Source organism: Periplaneta americana, chromosome 15 (genome assembly GCF_040183065.1).
Source record: "Periplaneta americana isolate PAMFEO1 chromosome 15, P.americana_PAMFEO1_priV1, whole genome shotgun sequence".
NCBI lineage: Eukaryota > Metazoa > Arthropoda > Insecta > Blattodea > Blattidae > Periplaneta > Periplaneta americana.
This window is the reverse complement of record NC_091131.1, coordinates 105,609,333-105,633,793: the sequence shown is the minus strand read 5'-3', so window position 1 is coordinate 105,633,793 and position 24,461 is coordinate 105,609,333. Positions and strand designations below refer to the sequence as shown.

General features: G+C 34.9%; 1 protein-coding gene across 1 annotated transcript in view; it reads right to left on the bottom strand.

Moving 5' to 3' along the window:
• Positions 1–3,033: 3,033 nt before the first annotated feature.
• The window catches only part of spg (dedicator of cytokinesis spg), a 657,455-nt gene continuing 636,027 nt past the window's right edge, over positions 3,034–24,461 (bottom strand). The window contains exons 29-38 of the mRNA XM_069848787.1: positions 23,029–23,201; positions 22,015–22,230; positions 21,494–21,625; positions 21,179–21,366; positions 19,602–19,767; positions 14,532–14,786; positions 14,260–14,429; positions 12,333–12,535; positions 7,029–7,108; positions 3,034–3,712 (exon numbers count right to left, since the gene is read on the bottom strand). Of these exons, the coding sequence (XP_069704888.1) occupies positions 3,170–3,712; positions 7,029–7,108; positions 12,333–12,535; positions 14,260–14,429; positions 14,532–14,786; positions 19,602–19,767; positions 21,179–21,366; positions 21,494–21,625; positions 22,015–22,230; positions 23,029–23,201 (2,126 nt within the window). The 3' untranslated portion in view covers positions 3,034–3,169. The remainder of the gene's footprint in view (positions 3,713–7,028; positions 7,109–12,332; positions 12,536–14,259; positions 14,430–14,531; positions 14,787–19,601; positions 19,768–21,178; positions 21,367–21,493; positions 21,626–22,014; positions 22,231–23,028; positions 23,202–24,461) is intronic.

Here is a 24,461-nt window from a genome sequence, read left to right as displayed (position 1 = left end):
TCCTCTGCTCATGATTTCTTTATGAAGGTTACATTTACGTTTTCCATCATATGTTATAATAGACTTAAACTAAAAAAAAAAATCATAGAAATAAGATCCAATGGAAAGCGTCCAGTTATTAGGAATGTCCACACTAAGAAGTCGAAAGAGGTTTTGGCCATGCCGGTTAGTCCATGAAGAAAAGGTCCATTTAAAAGATACAGTATGTTCAATTTGAAAACGTTCAATATGCGAAAAAGTCCAAACTGCACAATAGGCCAGGATTCTATTGATTCAATATGTAATAACGTTTAATGATCAGAAAGTACAAAACTAAGTTATTTGAAATAAATAATAAATGTTTGCAGGTTTTCATTATCTTTAGAGATATTAGGAACTTACTTAGATTATTTTACCTTTTCTACATGGTCAGTGGACCATATTTAATCCTACATTGGCCATTTATACTACGGATCCATACTTAATTATACATTGAATCTTTTAATGTGTGATCTTGTTCAAAGACGGACAAAACCAGTTTGAACTTTATGTACTGAAGCCTTTTTCTGCATTGGACCTTTCAGTAGAGTGAAATTTACTAACAAATGAACATTTTCATACGTTGGTCTTTATAGTATTGAACTATGTCTTTGTTATGGTACAGTAATCTAAAAAATAAATGATTTTCATTTAGTCCCAAATAATCAGATGCCACAGATAACTTCACAAACAAAAATGTTCTGCAACAAGTACCACAAAAATCAAAATAAGAAAAACCATGAAATTATTGAAAGATTTTATGACCTAAATTAAAATCTTTAAACCTCAAACAATGCTAAAACTGAGTTTGGTTACTTGGCCCAGTTTAAAATGCACTTTATTCCTAAAGGACCAGTTAGTATAAAATTGTATAAAATGGATATGTACTTTTGAGTGATAAATACAACTACGGTACCATAATAAAATAATTTTCTTTATATAAAAACTGTGTTTAAATTTTACACATGAAAACTTTAGAATATACACCGTAATATAAAATTTCCAATATTCCTTGTGTATTAAGGATGCTGAACTCTTGAATATAGGATATACTGTTATGCAAGTATAACCTACACAAAACGTTAAAAAAATCTATGGAATTTCACTGATTTGTAAAAATTACTTACATTTTTCTAAATAAATCTTAATGGAAATAATGTATGTTAATATTTCACTAAATCTTTCTAAAGCCATAAATATCCATAAAAGAACAAGTCGACAATCACAGGAGATATATTCAGAAAAATTAGTAATAAAAGCATATTTGTTGCAATATTTCTGAGAAATAGTACAAAATAATGAGTATCGGTACACAGCAATTAATACCAGGTATCTTCTTCATAAACGCTTAAAAGAAAAGAAAGAAAAATGGGATGTCCAGGTCAAAATTCCGCAAGCATGTATGTAATCACATAATCAGAAATCGAATTGAAAATAAATTATAATGTCAGTACGCACAGAATATATATTTTTTTTTTCGAAAACGCTGCATTGCATTGCATTAGTTTAAATTCTGTAAATTGAAAGGTAAGGTTAAGGAGCAATAATCTAAAAATAAAGCTCCTTGAACTTGATCAAAGTACTTTAAACACTTAAATTGTAGTCAACAATTAAAAGCAGATTATTCTTCATCCAATCATTAATTCCTACCATCAATTCAAATAGTAATGTTACAGATATGAGATTATTTAGTTCAATTACCTTTGTTGAATATTCATACCAATGAATGGGTCAGCAAAGAGTTAACAAGTTAGTTTTGTATTCACGGGGTCCAAGGTTTGATTTCTAAGGCCAAATATAGCCACTGATGCGTTTCATTACCGTAATTTATTTTATTGATCTTCTAAGCTTTCACTGGATATCAGCTATGAGTTTCATTATCCTCCCCATCAAATGTTGGGACTAAAATTGTCCTGGTTCTGGAGTCTACCATTTGTTACTTTTAAATGGTTTATCATGATATTCAATTAATATTACACTTCTGCACACTTCATTTTAATAGAAAATGAAACAATGACTGTTCACTGCTGTGTGTACCATTCACAAGCATTAGTGTACAAAACGAAAGGCAGTGGATTAGAAGGAGAAATGAAGAAAAATAATCAGGAACGAAGTAGCTTTGTAAGGAGAAATATTGGGCTCTTGAAACTACTTTGCTTTAAACTGAAAAAGAAATTCAACACATAAAAGAATAGCAGAAACAGAATAATATAAGTTTAAAATAAAATGCCTTCAGTGAAAAGATGATGCCAGTTTGTAGCCTGTGCATCTGCTCAAGTGATATCAGAGATTATTTGTTTTCAGTTATATTATTCCATTTCTATGAATTTGGATTATGAGTTTAGGTCATAAATTATGAGATAAGGTTCTTGCAGATCAAAATCCCGAATTTAAAATCACAAAAACCAATATCCCGAAAAGCCAAAATACCGAAACACAAGAATCCCAAAAGCAAAAATCCAAAATACCAAAATATCAATTTCCCAAAAAGAAAATCCCGTAATAATAATGAAGCTGAATAATGTAATTTACTATCGCTTATTGCTACGATATGACAACCAGTGATATCAAAATAACAAATCATCAAACCTCCACAACATCAACACAACAAATCATTAACCCCCAACGCCCAAAAATAGGCAAGAACAGTGATAACTTGTTTTGAGAGTAGATGCATGAAATTAATGTTAAAGGGATACTCGTACCTGAAAAAGAAGCGTGATCTAGGAAAGAAAATCTACTGGGACTGTGTTAAAGTATGTACTGGCCAGGGCAGTGCCAGAGTCATCATAGAACTGATAGTGATAAACTTAATCTCCTTCTCAACCCATTCACTGTTGAAGACTCAGATCTCGTATACTACATTTTGGTTACTTATACTATTGACCTATTTTATGATACTGAATGTAACTGCTGATATAGCATGCTGGCTCAATTCGATTACTGCATACCGGTACAATGCCAATTAAGGGTAGGTACAGTACTACAAAGCAGAGGAGTCATTCATAAGGCAGTGTTATCTAACAATCGTTTCGTGATTTTTCCTGGTCTAAAACTACCAGGCTGTCATCAGAGGTAGTAAAACTGTGGCAGGAAATTGTAATCCTGATGCACATATTACAAGACTGAAAAACTGACTCAAATCTTACATTCACGAAGGGCTGTCCCCACCAGTGGAACCCTGCGTCTGGAGTCTTGGAACAGAGTAGTTTTCCACAACGCTACCTGGACTGCCACCTTGTGGTGAGCCTCCAGAACTATTTTCTGCTGTAATGGACGATGAACGTTGTATCCGTTCAAGAGTTCCATTTGGAGTCTTGATGTTGGATTCTGGAGGAGAGGTAGGCGTTGCCAGTGTTGAAGGAAGAGTAGAAGGAGCGTTGAATACAGCTTTGGGTGGTATTGGGGGAGGTGGTGGGAAGGACTGGGTTCGGGGAGATATGGTAGGAGGGGAGATGTTCATTATGTTGGCATGTTCACCACTCCCCATTCGTCGGTGGGTGGGCAGATCAAAGTCTTCATACGACAAGTTGTTGAAATTGTTGCTAATGCTACTGCTTGGTGTCTGGGAGAATTCTGAGTAGCCTGAATCACGGAGGTCGTGTCCATCGCTGTTTGATTCAGGAAGTTCTGAAGCTGAAGATTCTAAACTGATGTCGACTACAGAGTCAATGTTGAAAACTCCAGACGAGCCCTTAAAATAAAGAAAATAAATCTAATTTATAAGCATGTCTTTTTGCATTCTAACAGTCTGCAAAATATTCCCTTTGATTTCATTTGTATTAATATCTTACAAAAACATTTAACTTTTGCACAACCAAATTATCATGAAATATACGAGTATGTACTAAAATTAACAGGCCAATAAACGTGAAGTATGATATAGTTAGGATTTAATTCTGTGTCGACAGCACGAAGATCAATGGTGGACTTTGTGAGATTGGTACCTAACAATTTAAAAAGAACTAAGACATCAGACTGGGATTAATAAAGATCCTAATATAGCGATAATCGGAAATCCAAGATATACAGGATGTCACAAAATAGGACAGAAAAGTAATTGTAAAATACAGAGACCAAAACAAGCTTACTCCAATTCAATAGTAGTAGAAGGTAGTAAAAAGTATTTTTTTTAACTCTCATACAACAGCTTCTTGGGCTTTTTGTGCTACCCCTTAATCCATCATATTAAATCTAGCTCTGTATTCTTGGTAAGTTTCATAACATTTATTCCTTTATCCTTCAAGCAGTCGCGTCTAACTTTGTAACATTAAGAGTCGTGCAGGGTGTTGCTGACACCTCAAATATAATGGGTTCTTATGAGCTGTTTTTTTTTAGTGAACAATTAAAATATCGCTCTTTTTTATTTATACAACTATATGAAATACTTTAATACCTATCACAATATTATAATTAATGAAGAGTAATGCTAATATTTCAATATTGGTTCACATCTAATATTCGAACGTCTATTCACTCCTACTCATAATTTACTTTCTATCTTCCTTTTCAGACCACTTTCTTGATTTTTCTGTGCACACAGTCACTACTTAACATCCATTGTTATTATCTGTTACACAAGTATTGTCAGTTTAGTCACTGTCACTATTTATAATAGTGTTATCTCGAGTTTGCGAATTCCGATTTCAAACATGTTTACGGTTATTGTTGCCTTACCAATTCTAAGAAAGGTACTGAAAGTTTCAGAAGTACAGGCATACTCAATATGTAGTTAACAGCTTCGTATATGTGAGTGGGGTGTTGACACCACCCTGCGTGACTGCTTAAGGGATATTAGGATTACTCATACTACTCCGTGACAGAGTTTAAAAGAGTTTGAGTCTCCTCCTCTCTAAGACCTCACATTCAAGCAGTATGTGCTTTGTAGTTACTATGTGCTGCTTGCACAGTTACAAATAAGATATTCTTGAACGAGCCCCACAGTTTATGGATGATGCAAGAAGAAAAGTGGAAGTGCTTCTGGACTTAACACTGCACACTTGAATGAAGAAATGATAGCCATGCGAATTGCAGTGAGACAATTATTTCATAGAATCAAATTGTCATTCTTACCAAGAGTAAAAGTGAAATAGAATCAATACTCTCTTTCAGAACTCAGTGAATAAAATATTTGACAATTTGAAAAACATCAGCAGAGTGTAGATACTATGAAAAATAATACTTTTACAATGGTTCCTCGCACATTATGGGGTTAATGTTAATGAGAGAACAGGAGAGCTAAAAAAAGTCCAATAATGAAACAAACCTTACGTTTATTCAAATTTGTATTAAATTTCAAATTGAAATTTGTAAGCAACGAGAAGCACCATCACTTCTGGCTAACAATATTCAACAACCCTAATTGTGATGACATAACTTAGGTACGGGAAAAGGTGCCACAGCCCTTCTAGACTTATAAATGCATTCCAGCTCACCTGGATAAAACAGAAATTCTCGAATCCAATTTAGTATAATAATATCAAAGATAGTACATCGTAAGTTTGAAAAAGGGATTTCAAAAAATGATGGGGTCAGCTGATTCGGCTGTTAGTATTACTCTATAATAAATCCTACCCAAGTTAACAGGTAAAGTCGAGGGAATGAACTCGAACTATTAGAAAGGCATGTAGTAATTGCATCCTATTAAAGAGGCGGTTAAATATGACATACCCCATGTAGAATGAATGAATGAATGAATGAATTTAGTCGCCACTATTACTGTGAAGTGGGTATGGATCAAATATTAGTAGTAACGTAAAATTCCCAACCATGGAAAAACTAATGTAACATGAACGAAAGTTTGAAGAAGGTATCTATATAATGATTAAATTTCCGTTTGAAATATTAAAATTAAAATTTTCTTAATATACATTTTACATGTGGCCGGTTAGCTCAGTTGGTAGAGCAGCTGGCTACAGACTGGAAGGTCCGGGGTTCGATCCCAGGTGGTGACAGGATTTTTTCTCTTTGCCAAACTTTCAGAATGGCCCCAAGGTTCACTTAGCCTCCTATAAAATTGAGTACCGGGTCTTTCCCGGGGGTAAAAGGCGGTCAGAGCGTGGTGCCGACCACACCACCTCATTCTAGTGCCGAAGTCATGGAAAGCATGGGGCTCTACCTCCATGTCCCCCAAGTGCCTTCATGGCATGTTACAGGGATACCTTTACCTTTTTTTTTTTACATTTTACATAATTATAATCAATATTTTGCCTTTCAATTTAAACATTCATCAACTACGCACAAGGGCAGAATTGGAGTTAATGTAAAATTAAAGTATTTGCACCCAGCAAAATATTTATTATGCACAGATTCTTATTTCCAAGTAAAAATAATAAGTTTATTACTCATCAAAACTTAGCATATTTCGTAGAACTATCTGTTCATGACGGATATGATATTATGAAGAGTGCATTACGGTTATTTGAAATGTTATATTTTTATATAGATGGGATGCCAAGCAATCAAAGTTTGTTGTTAATCTATAAGCAGCTATGGTGTATTTGCTCTGATGTTTTGGTATCAGAGTACGTGATTAATGAAATAATACTGCATAATAAATTTCTCGATTTAATTATTTATTGCATCAGTAATCTTATTTTCATTTTAGTCTTGCTAGTGAGAAATGGTACTTACATCTATGCCTTATGTAATTCGCCAGAGCACTAATTCCAATAAAACATTGCGTAAAAGCTTCGAGTGTAAACTTTTTAAATGTACAACGTAAAGTTTATATTTATGAAAACTCAATCTAAATGGCCTCCAATCTTCTGTGATTACTTTGCATCCATATTTTATTACAATAGCACATCTATAATTCCTAATTTATGTTGTATAAAAATATTACTTTTTAATGGTAACTTAATCAGCTTTACCTTATCCATGGAAATTGAAAACAATAGCATACATTTTCGAACATAAAAATGTGCATTATTATTGAAAACAATACACTTGTGTTACCATGGAATATCTTACTTACTTACAGGAAATACATAAATCAAAGAGTTTGTTACCTTCTTCACCAATCGTTTTGGAGGTGCAGGTGGAGTCTGGCTGGTGTCAATAAATAGATTGGTGTTCCGCTTGTCAGGAGCTGTGAAAGAAAATATAGAGCTAAAATAAAAACACGAGGTAAGAAGTACTTTTTTCCAAACCTAATTTCATTGCGTATATTATGCAATATTTTCATTTCACTGTCACAAAGAACGTAACAACACTTATGTTTCTAAAAACATAAATTATAAATCAGAGAAATAATTTAGTCATGAGTGTTAGAATATTTTGTAAAGGATTAATTGAGCAAGTTATGTGGAGGGAGATTATAGGTGACAATTCAACAAGAAGGCATTTATTTTTACTTCCAGTAAGCAATTACTTATTCTTCATTAGTTAATAATTAATAGAACTGCGTTTTACCTCAAATTTAGTCCTTCATTTCTGAAGACAATGAACGAATAAATAATAATTTGATTATTGAATGGAAAAATAAAATTTTAGAAAACTGAAATTTTTTTTAAGTTTTACGAAGTAAAACTCCGCACAGAATTAGTTTCCTATGCTATCTAAAGAAGAGAAGTGGATACAAAGGTAACTGTATTTAATACGTGAAACATGAAACATTTAAAAACTTTTAGCCTTCGGTTTAAGTTACTTCAAAGTTCCAAAAATCAAGGAATACACGATGATAAAACTCATTGGCGGCTCGTGAACTTCTGGATTGGGGGAGCTGCAGTAGATTTTGGTAGATACAAATTTCACTTCTTGATACCATTACTAATAAGTATAGGACAAAATAAATGCACTACATATCACAAAAACCAAAACTTTCTGACTTAGTTGGGAGACGTCTGTAACATCATTTGCCATAATCGCTTAAAAAAAAAAAAACTAATACTATCGATTTCAGTCTGAATGAATTTCAGATCGGCAGACACTCAACATGCAATCTACCAGTACATTCTAAATTGTTTTAGAATTACCTTTAAACAGTGGCATGTTCCAAATGATTTTTGAGAGGCTCGTTTAGATTACTCATGAACTGTAGCAACCCACTAAATACACCAGGGTTCTTCGAATCATTTTTTCATCATGTCCACTACGGGGAAGTTCATATTGGCCACACAAAATTTGATACAATCAATATATTTTTTTTAATAATTTCACGATTTTTTCTCACTTCTTCGTTATGTTTGAGAATGTTTGTTCTGTTCGCTTCACTTAATTGCGCAGCAATATTAGTTTTTCCTAACATAGCCAATGAAACAACATTTTTCAGGTGAGACTGCGAAGTTTCGTGCTTTTTAATTTTTAGGGGATGTCCTAAATCTGTCACACCACTCCTAGTCTATGCAGGATCACCACCGAAGAGGAGGCAAGGAAAACAAAATACAGCATTTTTTTTTTTTTTTGTTCACATCCACGTAACCACAAATGCTTAGCGTAAATTTAATTGTTAAACTTCCTTACATATCCACTATTTCGGCTGGATGAAGCCTAAGATTTAAGTTGGGTAACGGACGACCCTCTAAATTCACATCAGTCTTGTCTGCAAGTGAAAGTTGAGAAAAATATAATTAATATTCTGTAATTCACACACACTCATGCTTGCACATTTGCACTGGTTAAGTTATGGTACTGGTACTAAGATGTCACACCAGAGCAACATTCGGATATACTGATGGTCAACAATTTTCTGAAACTGGAAAAGAAGTCTCTTTTGTATTTTACATGCTATATCAAAAGGATTCTACTCGTGCAATCATTTTGAGTTAAGGCAAATGTTAGGTTCTGCTGGAGGCTGACTATATACATAATAATAAGGCAAAAGAGAATATTAATTTCGTTATATTAACTCGATAAGATTCTACAACAATAAGTATATGAAGAGAAAATAAAAATTTTGCCATTTAATTTCAAGGGAATACAGAATCCATTTGATGTAGCACTAAAATAGCGATGTGTGAGGGGAGGAAAGATCTTCCCTTGTGGCCTGGTTCTGCAAGTCACTGCAGCGAAATACGGGTTTTAAAGGTAACTATATAACGTCATTGGTTATAAATAGCGGCAGTTTACCTCTGCCTCCCTTCACCTCTCTACCTCCTGACCGTGCAAGAAACACTCACTATGAGCTGTCCCACCCTGCAGATCCCAAGACGCTTTGAATGCAGTGTCAATTCCAGTACAGTTGACGCACAAAGAGATTATGCATAAGATAATAGTACATATTCCCGGCCAGATGAAATATTAAGCAATTTACCAATAAAAGTTGTAACAATTCTTCTACAAATTAAAATAAATAGGTATTTTTATTTTCCTGTCAAAGTAGGGAGTGCTGCAGCTCCGCAGCTCTTATGGACGAGCCACCCCTGATAAAACTACAATATGGAAAGTCACACAATGTAAACCAATAACAGTCATACTTATTATAGTCACAATGTCAAAGATAATTTATACGAATAATCAAGGGGGGTATGTTTTCATCAATAGAATCACTCATTGTATCGCCATCCATGTTGGCAATCAGGAAATACATAGGTATCCATCATTAAGACTAAAGAGTTTTCAATCCAATGCCAGTAACTACAGTAACCTGATAAATATGACTTCAATCTCTTTATTTAATAATAAATATATCAGAAAAATCGAATGTGATTTAATAGTAACATCAACAAGACTCTATTTCACTCATATTTTACCATTATTACAATATGGGTAATTTAGCACATTTTCACCATAAAAGTAATAGAATCACTATCACTACTTCTAGTTGAAACAAGATTTAATCAAATTATGGTTATAGTTGACTGATCGATTTGTGGTTATACCACAAATATGAGAAATTATTATAACTGAGACAATGAACGCTATATCAATTTAACTTCGAGATGTGTTTTACATAAAATTACTGCGAGGAGACAGTCATTCTCGTTTGTCTAATAGTTAACATGCTTGCTATTGGCATTGAAGTTCATGAGTTCAAACCTAGCCAAAAGCAATGGATTTTTAAGAGCAAAGGAAATTCTCAAAGTAGCTTTCTATAGAACAGAGTATATACTATATTTACAGTAAAAGAACCCTGTTCCTGAATGGAAGCATGCCAGGCGAAATTTCTTTGCCCAAGTTTCCTGCTTTATGGACGCATGTTTCTGGAGCAGTGTCTGATACTTATTTAAGTCAGGAATCTTGAAAAGGTTGGATAGTTATTTCCAATGCCGAGTAGACGACAAATAGTCATGAGTGGCGGCTGGTGGATATTAGTCATAGAGGGGCTCCGTTATAATAGTTAAAATATCAATTTAAATATTACATTTTTGAATGGGAAACAATTATAACGTGTTCTTAACTGACTTATTCGAAGTGAGAGTTCATACGACGTTTCTTATCATAGAACTTGTCAATGACTTCCATAGAAATCAGTAATTTCAGCTACCATTGTATTTTATGTTAACAACATTCTAACCGCAATAGCTGCCATTGCTAGTCACTGTTTCTTTTTAACTGGTCTCAGCTTAACTCATATCCATTTTGAATTTTTGTTGTTTTGTACCAAATATGTAGCTACATAGGTGGCCACTCCTATAAAGTGAGGTCCACAAACAGCCTAATTACACTGGCACAATGGCAGGGCTCGAGAGTGCTCATAATGTCATTAGTGCTGAGAAACATAGAGCACTTAGTTCATCAGAGACTATCTAGAGTGTACCACAGGTGGTGAATCTACATTACACTCATAATAAATAATAAACAAATTATGATGATGGAGCATTGTGGGGATGTCACAGGGAAACCGGAGTACCTGGAGAAAACCCCAGAGTTGCCTGGACCACGTGCTTGCAGGGTAGAACAGAATTTAAACCAAATTTCCTACCTTATAAGCCTAGCGCATTAGCACTAAGCCACCATTGCAGTCAGAACAAAATATACACCCAGCAATAAGGCTTCTGAAGCCTACTAAGTCTGTCTTATGCAGTGATTTTCGCGCATCAGTTTGCGGCGATCATTCAAGGTGGCTAGTTCATGTTAGTAGTTTTCACTCGTGAGTTCATAGAGATCTTTCATAATATGTAGTTCATGCCAGTGGTTCCCACACATCAATTTTTCAAGGTATTTGTAGTGCGTTAGGTTGTTCATGTTGGTGTTGATAGATGAAAGTGAAGTATATTTAAAGCAAAGAATTTTAATTTATAACAGTTACGTGACAAATAATACCACAGTAGTCTAGTGTTTATTATTTTCGAAGTCATGCATTTATTAATGATTCAACATACTCATGTTTCTGCTTTAATACTGCATACAATTGATGACAGAATAGCTTGGGAGAACTTATCATTTAAGTGTCTCGCTTTAATTTAACATTGTGTCATCACGATACAACTGTACCTAGTCCTTTCACAGTATCACGTAGTTTTAAATTCAGCTGCTGTGCTTTGAGTTGTTTCATATACAATAACTTCGGTCTTCCCTACAATTGACTAATGGAGACCCCGCATGATGTTTCAGATTAATTACTATCAAAATATATTGATTATATTGATTCGTATTAGCTAAAGTATAGCACCAAACTGGCATAGTTCGCTCAGGATCGGTTGTGGTTTACAGTGTACTACATGGTATATACATTAGTCGTTAGTTTGGTTCAGTCAAAGTTATGATTGTTGTTCGCGATATGTTTAAAATTTTATAGTTTTGGTTGGTTCTGATTACGTTTCATATATGACAGAGTAGTATGGGGGCAATGACAAATTGTTTAAGGTATTCCAGCATGTAAAAAAGTTAAATTTAAAGCATCATTATTCAGAATATCATGCCAATGAATAAGACAAACGCAAACGAGATGATTGGCGGGTTGAAAGACAAGCTGCTTAGTTTCTATAATATTTTCATTTGGTTTCCATAGGAATTCTACTGTCAATATGTAATAATTTTGAAGAATTAAAATATCTGTCTTAATTTACCATGCTATCAGTACTATCGGAAATGTATATATGACGTCACTGTAACTTATCAGCTATTTTTCGCCACTCAGAGCTCTGAATGCCGATGTTCTTAAAATAGAGCATGAATGCTCTGAGGTATGACGTCGCAGAGCACTGATCCTCCCAACCACTGGTCTGGAGATAAACAAAGTAACACTAGATCACCTAGGATGACTCTTTGAAAAGATCTAAAGCCTTCCACCAGATCGTTAAAACTTGTAGAAAGAAACACCAGCCTTCAAATCCTAAGCATCACTCACTCACTCACTCACTCATCAGTCACTCACTCACGCGGAGTGAGCAAGTAGAACAAATCTGAAACGATTCCATTTGTATACTCACTCTGCCCTCGGGGAGGAAGTGGGGGCGCCTCTTCCACACTGGACTCCGACCACGAATTGCGTAACTGCTGTCCATCTGGGGGGCTTCCAGTGTTGACAGATGGAGACGGATTGGAAGGGAAGGAAAATGGTTTGCTGTGGGATCGCTGGTGTGTGGGTTTGGGAGGTCTAGGGATTGGGCTACCTTCAGAATCGAGACACTCGCTGTAACACAACACATTATTATACAGTACTTACTAGATCGTATTAAATGTTAACATTTGCAAGAAATGTACTGAATTATAAATAATGAAGAAAAGAATCCGTTCAAAATTTTTAGGAGAAATTGCTGTGCACAGACAAAGACAGACAACGAGCAGACAGAAAATGGACAGACAAACAAACAGTCTGTGACACAGAAAGGCATACATCATACCAAACACTACTTTTACATTATCGAGGAAGTTAAAAACGTGTATTTTCGTGAATATCTCGAAATCGGTTGTTTTGCATAATCACAGTGGTCTACAATCGTATTATGTGAGAGTAACATGAAGAAAAAACTTGTAGATAAAAGAAAAAAAATAGGAAAGGAGGAGGTGGTGATTAGAAGGAAGACAACGAGAAAGAGAGAAAGGTTAAGGCTGGTTCACAATAAACCTGGAACGGAAACGACAACGAGAACGGAAATATTGTTAAAATAAACGTATTTAAATGTGAGCATTCACAATTAACTGTTGTGAATGCTAACATTTAAATACATTTGAAGAGTCCACTGCAAGAATGATGGATGTCACTTTCTTTTCGAAAATGAACCAAGACTGTCAATGCATAGCTTAAGACATATAGAATGTACATAGAGAGTTATATGGCATTAACACTGATAGTCATTGTCCAGTAATGATCGGAAAATCACAGTTAAGCTTTGAGCGCTAAGCATTTCAAACTTTCAATTGCTTCTCCTGCAAAATGTATTCCAAATGACATCCATCATTCTTGCAGTGGACTCTTAATTTATTTTAACAATATTTCCGTTCTCGTCCTCGTTGTCGTTTCCGTTCCCGGTTTATTGTGAACCAGTCTTTAGTCTGAAATTAAGGTCTAAACAGGCTGTTAAATAACTAAAAAAGGATGTTCCTATATATGTTGTTGTTTAGTCAACTGTCCGAAGACCGGTTTGAACCTCATAAGTAACACCAATAAGGCATCGCTCATGAGGCAACTAGGCCAGGAGATAATGGGGTAGGGTGGCCAGTTCCTTTTCCCCTTCCTATATACAACGCATACTTTCTCATTGTACGTACTACGTAACAATTAACAGAACTAATTACAGTAGGTATACTAAATAAAATTTATCAAATCATCCGCAGCCTTATCTTTATAAATATTTTTTTTTAAGTCATATTATTACCACTGAAGAAGTTCTCTATCTACTATAATCACTCTTTGAGGATACACAACGTATAAGAACATTGTACAGTGATACCAATTCCACCTAATCTTCAACCTTGTTCAAGAGGCAAGCAACTGAGACTTCAAAGAAACTGCCTACTGCCTATTAAAAAAAAAATTTAGTGTGTTCACTACAGAATTCTCTATATTTTATTATTCAATATACTACTGTCAAATATTTCTGATAGTATTTTCTTATTAAATGCACCTTATCTACATTAATCTTCAAGACCTGTAATATTTTGCATAAACGACATATCTCTAGTTTTAGTATTTTAAATTGAGAGCCAATTCAAAAGACATTATATAAATCAAACAACTTCTCGTATCAAATAAACTGCTTATAAATAAGAATACTGGTAAGGTGAGCGATGATAAACTGTTCAAAAAGTCTTCACATTATATATCTTAGAAATGACAAGACACTGCAAGACCCAAAAGGTCATGAAGGGAACAGGAACATTTGTGTTTAATGTGACAGAACTATATAATGCTACAACTTTAGTAGTGGTGGTGGTGGTGGCATTGGTGTTAGTGTTGATGGTGATGGTGGTGGTGGTAGTGGTAGTGGTAGTGGTAGTGGTGGTGGTGGTGGTGGTCGTGGCAGCAGTGACAGTGATGCTGGTGGTGATGGTGGCAATCGTTGTAGATAAACATACCAAATTTGCTCATGTTGTTGAACTCATCCTTAGTAAAGCATTACTCGATTAGAATTTATTGTTTTTGAAAGCAGAAATATTCCAAGGATCACTGACATTTATAAGTTAACCAAAAATCCTTGTTCATCTAAAAGTAAAAAAAGAGTTGTGACTTGCCGTGAAGACCGCATGACAGGCAGAGAGGAGTAGTCATTTCCTCCGCGTGTGGGCGTCCTGGCCAATGTGTCGGTGTTGGCAGGCATGGGGTAGCCAGCAGATCGTGGCCTAGTCTCTCTCTGTGGAATTGGCGGAGGAGGGGGCAGAGTAAGGGACTCTCTGTGACTACCAGGGTAGTGCACGCTGCCATTCATCCGTTCCAGTAGCTCCTTCACACCAATAGCACCATTACAACCCAACACACAAGACTATTCACTCAAGCTTTACAAATTCCACATTGCCCCAGACAGATTTATTTCACAACAGCTTCTCATATTTCAATTTCTTATCAAGACCATAATAAACAATCTAGAACGAAAGAATTCAGTTCTCATACACAGTGCCTGAACTTTCATCTGATTAATATTTTTATTTTGTTCCTTGTCGTCAGGGAAGAAAAAATTTTTGTGATACTACAGTATAACCCCGTTAATATGATTGTCAAGGGACCGTGGCTTTAAAGTGTTAAGTGGGACAGCGCTATAGATTGGAAATGATTTATGAAATGGGGAAAACAATTTAGACACCACTTCATAGGAAACATATTATATTGTGCATTAGTTACAGTGCAAAATGCAAATAAGAGCCCATTTCACAGGAAAAAAAATATATCTTTGATTGTTGTGTACTGTGTGTTTGTACTGCTATTATGAATGATAACATTTTCTATGTGGTTCAAGGAACTACAGACAACTTCATTTGATACGCCGCTTGATGTAATTTTCACTTATAGACAGAGATTTCTGCTTGGCCATTTTGCATTATCAAACTTACTGCACACTCCATGAATTCAAAAGTTGACTAAATTTTGCAGAAAGGACAGGAACATATTGACAGGGACACTTTTGAGTGTTAAAATTCTTTCTTACAAAGAAAAGTACCGGTAAGTGCAACTTCCAACAGTGCTGACCGAAGATTTTTTTTTACGGCAAAGAGTGAAGTGTCTTTCTTGCACTTGCGTTGTAATGATCCTCAGTACAGTCAAAGCAACATATTTCTTCACCATGCTTTTAAAACATAAATTTCGGAATTTTGTATGGAATTTTTTACTCATTTCCGATCCGAAAAGAGCACTACAAGCAGGATTTTGAAGCATTACAAGAGGGTAAAATGATGCAAGATTAGATCTATACAAAATGTCCAGTGCAATGAGCGGGATAACGTTATAAGAGGGAGCATATTGACGAGGTTTTACTTTATATTCAAATCTAATGTTACACAGTTTCACATATTTCTGCTTCATTCTCTATAAAACTACACACTTCAGCTTTTCGGTTATGTTATTAATTTTCAAACATGTTTTTAAAACAAAAGTACTTAAATAAATAGGCATTCTAGCTGAATATGACCAACAGCTTTAAGAAATTTGAGTCACTGTTGAGACATCCCGTTAAATTTTTGGATTGTTTTTCGTAACTCATGAAATTATTTTTAATACCATAAGCTATAGAACTGTAGCATACTTGTGTAATATACTGGCTCTAACATTGCATAATCGAACTGTGCAAATACATAGTTATACTAATAAGAGAAATGTCAGTGAACTCATATCGAAACCAGACTTGAAATTTCCCTAACAGAATCTACATCTTATAGAAGGTTCATACACCAAAAATTAGCTGCGAGATCAAACTGCAAGTTCCCGATATCGAGATATAGCAATTCCTATTAAAACACTAGGGAGAAAGCATGGAGTTTTTGTGCGCCCCTGAAAGGTCACTCAGCAGTATCACAGTATGCACCATCTCCCCCCAGTTGCTGCTGCATGGCTGCTTTATCAGGCGACATTGCAGCTTCGATCTCAGGACCTTGCAGTTGAAACTCGCACCTGATTTTTGGTGTGTGATATTCTTACAAGACTGACAGTTCTCTTGTAAGTTGTATTGTGTCAAATACATCTAAATGTTGGCTGCTATACAACATCTGCATGTATAAGAATAGTCCGCAAGTTTCATGAAGACAAAGGCCTTTTGTGGATATATCGAAAACCAAATATTGAACTAATGCAACTGAAATCTGCGTAAATAGAGATTAAATATATAGGTAGGTCTAACAAACTGAGCAGATTTTTCATTGTCTTCCAACTGAAAGTAAATTAACTTACTATCCGATCGTGAAAATTTAAAAAGTTAGGATTTTATTTTATGCATTTTTTAGAATTCCCATTTTAAGAATAATTTTCATACAATGACAGGGCCCTTAACTTGCTACTATTCACCCCAACTCAATGAAAGAAGCTCGTAGAGATTGCTAGTGCCAAGAGGTATAGACCACTTGGTTCGTCAGAGATTATCCAGAGTGCACCACAGGCAGTGGATCCACATTACATCGTAATGAATTATGATTAGGAACAATTCTATGGTATTTGGGTAAAGGGGTATAAGTCTTTTTTTTTTTTTTTTTTTTGTGGACCTGAAATTTTGTTCCCCAGATGAATATAAATTTAAATTATACAAGTGAGTGTGCAAAAATCAAAAGAATACTAGCAGTTGATGTGCTTGATTTGTGTAGAAAATTATTTGCAGTAACGATTCCAAGTTTAATTTTCATTTATCTACAAACTCATTTTTATTACTTATCTTCCTTTACCCAAACAGCACAGAATTGTTGGGATGTCACAGGGAAACCGCAGTATTCAGAGAAAACCTCTGTGTTGCATGGACCACAATCTTGCCCAGCTTAAGTTAAAAATTCAAGATGGGACCACTGGGATTCCAACCTGAACCCACTGGTTTATAAGACCAGTGTGCTAGCATTGATGTACCATGGCAGTTTAATGAATAATTTAGTCAATTAAAAAATTGTCGTAAAGTTATAACCACTATTATTAATATAAAACTGTATTTTTTCTTCATATTTTCGAGGATTTTTATATACTCTTTATTGTCATTATTCCTGCAGTAACTCCTTATGTGCAAAATATAAAATTTTTTAGTAGAAAGAAAAAACACATTTATTCATTCTATGACAGTGGTACATAGGAGATTGTGAATTCTTACATTTTCGAAAGAAATAAATATAATTACATATAGCAGTAGGAGAATTTATTATTTACTGCATCACTATTTAAGTTATTTAATAGAGCAAAAATCTGAAAATCGATAAATATGTCACATAGGAGTTATTGCAGGAACAATGACGATATGCATGTTCCACAATAGTATGCTACCTATAATATGGAAATCCAGGATCCATTCATAGTCTGCTTTCTTACATAATTTCAGGATTAAGAGCTAAGTGGTCCTTTCCTTCTTTTACCATGAGAACTGAATTTCTACCACACATATTCCTTACTTTAAGAAAGACTCAAATAAAACACAGATACAAACATAATACCCATCACATAAAGTTAAGTTATCTATGTACAACAATTACCAACAAAATTCAATAATCATCTCAATCTGAAAATCTTAACTTTCAATATGATTATTCATGTCCCTTATCCTCCCTTCACCAAACTGAACTGAAAGTAATTAATTTTAAAATATAATATATAAGATAGAATTTTTAAAATTATTTTATTGTGCAGAAATTGGATTCTCCTACAAAAACGTAGGTTAACATTATGTTACGTATGATATGTGTAAATGTACGTCAGTGGTAGTTTATTATTCGTCGTACATTATAGGGTATACTAGCAATTCTTAAACTGTGGTCCGAGGACTCCAAGGAACCTGAGAGTTAATAGTCAGGAGTCTACAAGTGCATTTTCAAAATAATGCAATTTTGAATAACAAATTTGGATATGTGATGTTTATAATATATTTTTTTTAATTAACTGTCACTGCTCTATGCTTTTAACTGTTCTTCGAAATTTGTTCAACACCATTTCGTAAACATTCCATGTAAGTGGCGGAAAGCATGGAGGTGTTGCTTGTCATCTTTCTCCTTTGTAGACCCTCTTGACATTGGTTCTTTTGATGTAACTTGTGATCATTTCGAATTCATCACTGATGTTTTCATACAATGTTTCACAGATATTTCCATCACGTCATCAGAATGTATGAAAGGCAGGACCACAAGCTGTCGAACCTGATATTTCACAATCAAATCATCTTCATTGTTGTATGCTTCTATTGAGTCCTTTGTTGACTACTCTCCTCCAGATCGATTGTGCAAATTGAAAAAAGCAGCCCTTCACTTGAGCACTTGGAAAGGCTATTCTCATTGCATTCATGGCCGACAATTCAAAATCTATGGGTGTTATTTCAGATTTTGCTCATATCCCAACATTGTACTTACTTACAAATGGCTTTTAAAGAACCTGAAGGTTCATTGCTGCCCTCCCATGTATCATTTATATCTGTTACTGTTGAATTTTTCCACATTTTCAAAGGATAAATTTCCAATTTTTATATTTACATTTCGTGCTATGTTCTGGTCACAAGACATAATTATATACTTAGTTTTTTCGGGATTTCCTTCCAAACCTATCCGATTACTTGTTTCAAGTAGAATTCCCGTGTTTTCCTTGATAGTTTGTGGATTTTCTGCTAACATTTTCACGTCATCGGCATAAACAAGCAGCTCATGTAACCCGTTCAATTCCAAACCCTCTCTGTTTTCCTGGACTTTCCTAATGGCATATTTTAGAGCAAAGTTAAAAAATAAAGGTGATAGTGGATCTCCTTGCTTTAGCCTGCAGTGAATCGGAAAAGAGTCAGACAGAAACTGGCCTATACAGACTCTATTGTACGTTTTACTGAAACACATTTTAATTAATCGAACTAGTTTCTTGGAAATACCAAATTAAATAAGAATATTATGGAACACTTCTCTCTTAACCTGGTCATATGTCTCTGAAATCTATGAATAACTGATATAGGTTGTACTTACACTTCCATTTTTTCTCCATAGCGATAGAAACCACCACTGATGGACATTAATACTACCTATATGAGAATGTTGGATGGCCTATGAAGAATATAAATAATATTGTAAGGTGAATTGTAAATTTAGATAATAAGACCAAATAAAGTACCTACCATTGGTTTACTGTAGATGTCCTCATCATCTGTACACTGCTCTTCAGCACTGAACAAGAGATGTCCATATGCACTACTACTGGATGCTGAGGACCGATTGCTTGGCGTCTCACTGTTGGAGGCTACCAACTGTTTCTTTTCGGTGGGGAGTGGAGGTAGTGGAGTACTGTAAATATCATATTTAAATCAGTAGTAGTAGTAGTAGTAGTAGTAGTAGTAGTAGCAGCAGTAGCAGCGGCGGCAGCGGCGGCGGTGGTAGCGGTGGTGGTGGTAGTGGTAGTAGTGGTAGTAGTGGTGGTAGTAGTGGTGGTAGTAGTGGTAGTAGTAGTGGTAGTAGTAGTAGTAGTAGTAGTAGTAGTAGTAGTAGTAGTAGTAGTAGCAGTAGCTTCCAGGGGCGAATGCTAGTCACGAAAGTTAGGCTTGCTCTTTTATTCATAGAGGAAGATGGGAGGATATAATAATTCATAATTAATAAAAATAATCAGACCCACATAAATAATTTATTTTATAATTATGAAATCATTATGAGTCATGGATCATATTCGCTTATGAGATGTAGAAGTTCAATATGAGATAACAAACATGGCCAACAAAACAGTTTATTTAGTTTTTTTTCGACCCTGCCAACCAATGCATATTGTTGTATTGAGCTGCACTGAACGAGCGCACATATTCTCTATGATGTCTGTCTTCTCTTGAATAGTCCTTCGGGAAAATGGATTTAATAATAAGGTTTCAATAACACACAATTCCGAACTCATTGCAATACTTCAAATTAGTGTTTAAGAATTAATAGGTTAATACATGCAGCAGCTACATTGCACTCGCAAATCACAACACATTCCTGCTGTCAATACTGCTCTGTGTAACGTTAAATAGTCGTTGGTGTAGCTCTCGGACCAGAGCTTCAAACAACACATAACAGAAGCATGTGTGCCTAGGACAGACCAAGGAGGAAGGCACTTGCGCGTGCATCATATTCTCGCTATTTCTACGTCTTTCCTGTAGCTCCGAGAAACGAGCAAGCGTTGCGATACTTGCGGTATGCAACCTGCGGATGGTATTACGCCTATACAGTATTCCAAAAATCGAAATAAATTTTAATGTTTGTAATCCCATTTTGAGAAATACACATTCTACGAAAATATTGGGCTTGCGCAACAAGCATAGCATGCCCTGAGAAATCGCCCCTGGTGGCTTCATTTTGCCTGGCACAGTTAAGGCCATAAGGCCTTCTCTTCCACTCAATCAGGTTTTAAGCATATACATGAAATACATAAACAGAACAAACAACACAAAAGTAGACAGCTAAGAGAGTACATGAAATAAAGTAAATAATTCCGTATAATCGAGATCTGGTGGTGGTGGTGGTGGTGGTGGTGGTGGTGGGAGTGGCAGTGGTGGTAATGATAGTGGTGGTAGTAGTGATAGTGGAGGCAGAGGTGGTGGTGGCAGCAGAGATGGTGGTGGTGGCAGCAGAGATGGTGGTGGTGGTGGTTACATGAATATATGAGATGAACATTACTTTAAGATGACAAAGTCATATGCAATTGAAAGAAGGTTGTGTCAACACTCACTTGATAATGCTGGCAGCTTGTGAGGTATCAGACTGTGATTTGCCACGACTCCTGCTGGCGAGGGAACCAAGATCCCGCAAGCCCTGCTTCAGCTGAGTAAAGCGTTCCTGCAGTCGACGATGAAGAGGTTGCACACCAGAAGGTGCCAACTGTCCATGTAGGTGCAAGCCACTCTCTAGGATCTGGATCTGTAAGAGATACAACAAAGACATTCCATTTAAATGGTTAAAACTGAAGAAAAGCTATCTTACATATCATGTCCCTTGAGTGACTATAAAATAATTTTCCTTCTCAACATGGAATTCTAGATATTACCTGGTCCAGCGTGAGAGTCTTGAGGCGGTACACATGGTCCGAGAACTCTGGATGTTGTTTACTGAACTCAGATGTGAAGAAAGCTTGCTGGTACTTGGAGATGCCACCCATCACATTTGCATCAATTATGCCCTACATAAAGAAAAATAGCTAATGTCTTATTTCCGTAAAAAATGAATTATTTACAACGAGATACATTATAACTGCCTGAAAAATCATAAATTATAACAGGAACAGAGTTCTGACGGGAAACAATCAGAAGATTAAAACATAAAAATGTATATTTAGCCGCCTATTTTCTTTATAACTTAAATAAGACTATTAAAACACAAAGAGAGATCATAATAAATACATAATATAAATGAAAAGAAGCTGTCAAAGTTGTTATTCAACCGCAGATTTAATGGATCCACAGATATTGGAAGTTCTAGAGCAAGATGGAAAGATGATCTCTTCTGAAAACGGAACTGTTCTGAACTCCAATTTCCTTGTAAACCTGGCTCTAAGTGCCTCTTAATTACCTGCAACCTCATACTGAAAGGGTTGATGTTCCTCTTCCTGTCCAGTGTGTACTGGTTGATGAGTTGTCTCAGTTCTTTATTCACACTCTCCATGGTCTCACAAGCATACTGTACAGGGGCAACCTCCTTCTCACTCTTTTCTACCACTTCAAACCATCGCAGAATTCCTGGTAAAGAACTGGACGTCACCAGAACTGTTCGCTCTATCCAAAGACTCTGTTGAAAAGAAAGTCACATTTAAACTAAATTAATAATGATGACGATGGTAATAATAATAATAATAATAATAATAATAATAATAATAATAATAATAATAATAATAATAATAATAATAATAATAAATATTACTTTGATATTTCAGCTATCAGGTATTGCTTATATATATATATATTGAAACTCTTGGGAAAGTTAACATTTTTGGAAAGTATATTTGTAAAGTTTCTATCTACATACAGGATTTCTATAAAGCTCAGATTTTCCAGGATCATATAGAATCATATAGAATCCTGCTATGAAACCCAAAAAAAAGTCTTGGGAATAAGTTTTGATTTGGTTTTTAGAATATATATACATTAAAAGAATAATTCGACTTTGAAAAGAGTTTATAACAATCTCTCGTTTAATAACACATTTTTTCACACATCCTTTCACTATTGTGTCATTAGAAATCTTCAATAAGCAAGCGCATGATAACAAAGGAAGTCGTAGTTGAAGGAAGATGGAACTAGATGACTGAGCACTGATTGAATGTGTGTGTGTCACTCATAAGTACAGTAAAACTTAATTTATACGTTTTTATTGAGTCTAAAAAAACGCATAAGTGAGAAAAACTTATAACTAAAATGACAATTAATAACATTTGAAATAGCACTTAAAAGAACTATATGGTAAAAACGAGTTGAGACAATTTTTGTGACATCACAATGCTTTGTATAATAATAAAGTAAAAAATAAACAGATAAATTATTCTACATTTTGATCAATGTTACGAACATCATTATCACTGAAAATTACCTTAAACTCGTTATCTTTATCGACGGGCCCCTTATGTACTGGACGGTCTAGTTGAAATCTTCGGACATCATTCACCTGATAGAAGCTTGCGATCTTCTCAGGGATATCTGTACCAGCTTCAACGAATAATGGATTATCTTCAGATATTGGCTTCACATTGCAGATTTGGATGTCTAAACTTGGTTAAGAAATTTCTAGCTTTATTTAAACTAATGAATCGTAATTAAATCTCAGATTGATCACATTACCCAAAGATCTACGGATTTCATTAACCATAAGAATTTGTTACATTTTGTTACTGCTTGTATAGCTACTCGGATACTTTGGCAACAGATTCTTCTCCTGGGATATCCGTGGATATTTACTTCAAAAAGTGCAGAAAGGAACCAACAGAGTTAATCTATTAACATTGTAGTTTTGTATTGCTATTTCCTAGGTTAGTAGAATGTTAGTCCATTACGTTTTCGTCAATTTGAAATTTGGTCCTAATTTTACGTTTGTCCTGCATCAAATTTTATCCAAAAATCTTTCGTCCATGTCATTTTAGCATTATGTGAAATTTCGTCTTATATCTATTTTGTCCTTACCTGATTTAGTTCAAATTTATTTACTTGAAATTTTCGTAGCTGTACCTATTACAATAAAAGAATCACTGAAATAAAATATGAGAATTATTTTCAGTTTTTCAAAGAACAGCTATTTCTTAGAAAGTGTAATTTCCTTCTTTAATTTCCATCTTCGGGGTTCTGTGGGTTGCTGCGTAATTTCATTACAGGTTACATTACAGGTTGACTGATTCTCACATCGCCAATATATCCTGGTTCGATCCTTATTATAAGAATGGTGTTGATAACAGTAGCCGTCTTTAATGGGCAGTGGTTTGTACCTTTTTAAAGTAATGGACTAACATTCTGCTAATTACCTGATAATTTTAAATAAAACTAATGTATGCATTTCCCTAGCAACACCTGTCCATTTTTGAGTTCTCCATTATTTGGTAATCTATTGTTGGCATCTGTTTAAAATGTGCTTCTAGTATTTGAATATCCAAAATCAATCACGATTAGACAATATGTTTATTGGACTAAATTTTTGTGGATTAAAAAATTTCTGGACGAAATTTACTCTTGGACGAAAATGCTATGACTTATTCCACTGAACTTAAATGTGGTCATAGAAATTTGGACGAAACGTTGTATTGAAATGATGACATGAATGACTGTGTGAACTGTGGCTAGGGAAATTAGATTACTGCGAGAAAAACTGTCTCAACACCATTTTAGTCAGCCAAAAATATCATGTGGGTATGCCAGAATTTGAAAGAAGATCTCAAGTGTAGAAAGAGAATATTCTGGTCATTCGGTTAATAGTGTACCAGTAATTTGTTATGAATTAGTTATAACACTAAATATAGTAAGATCAAGTACCGGTAC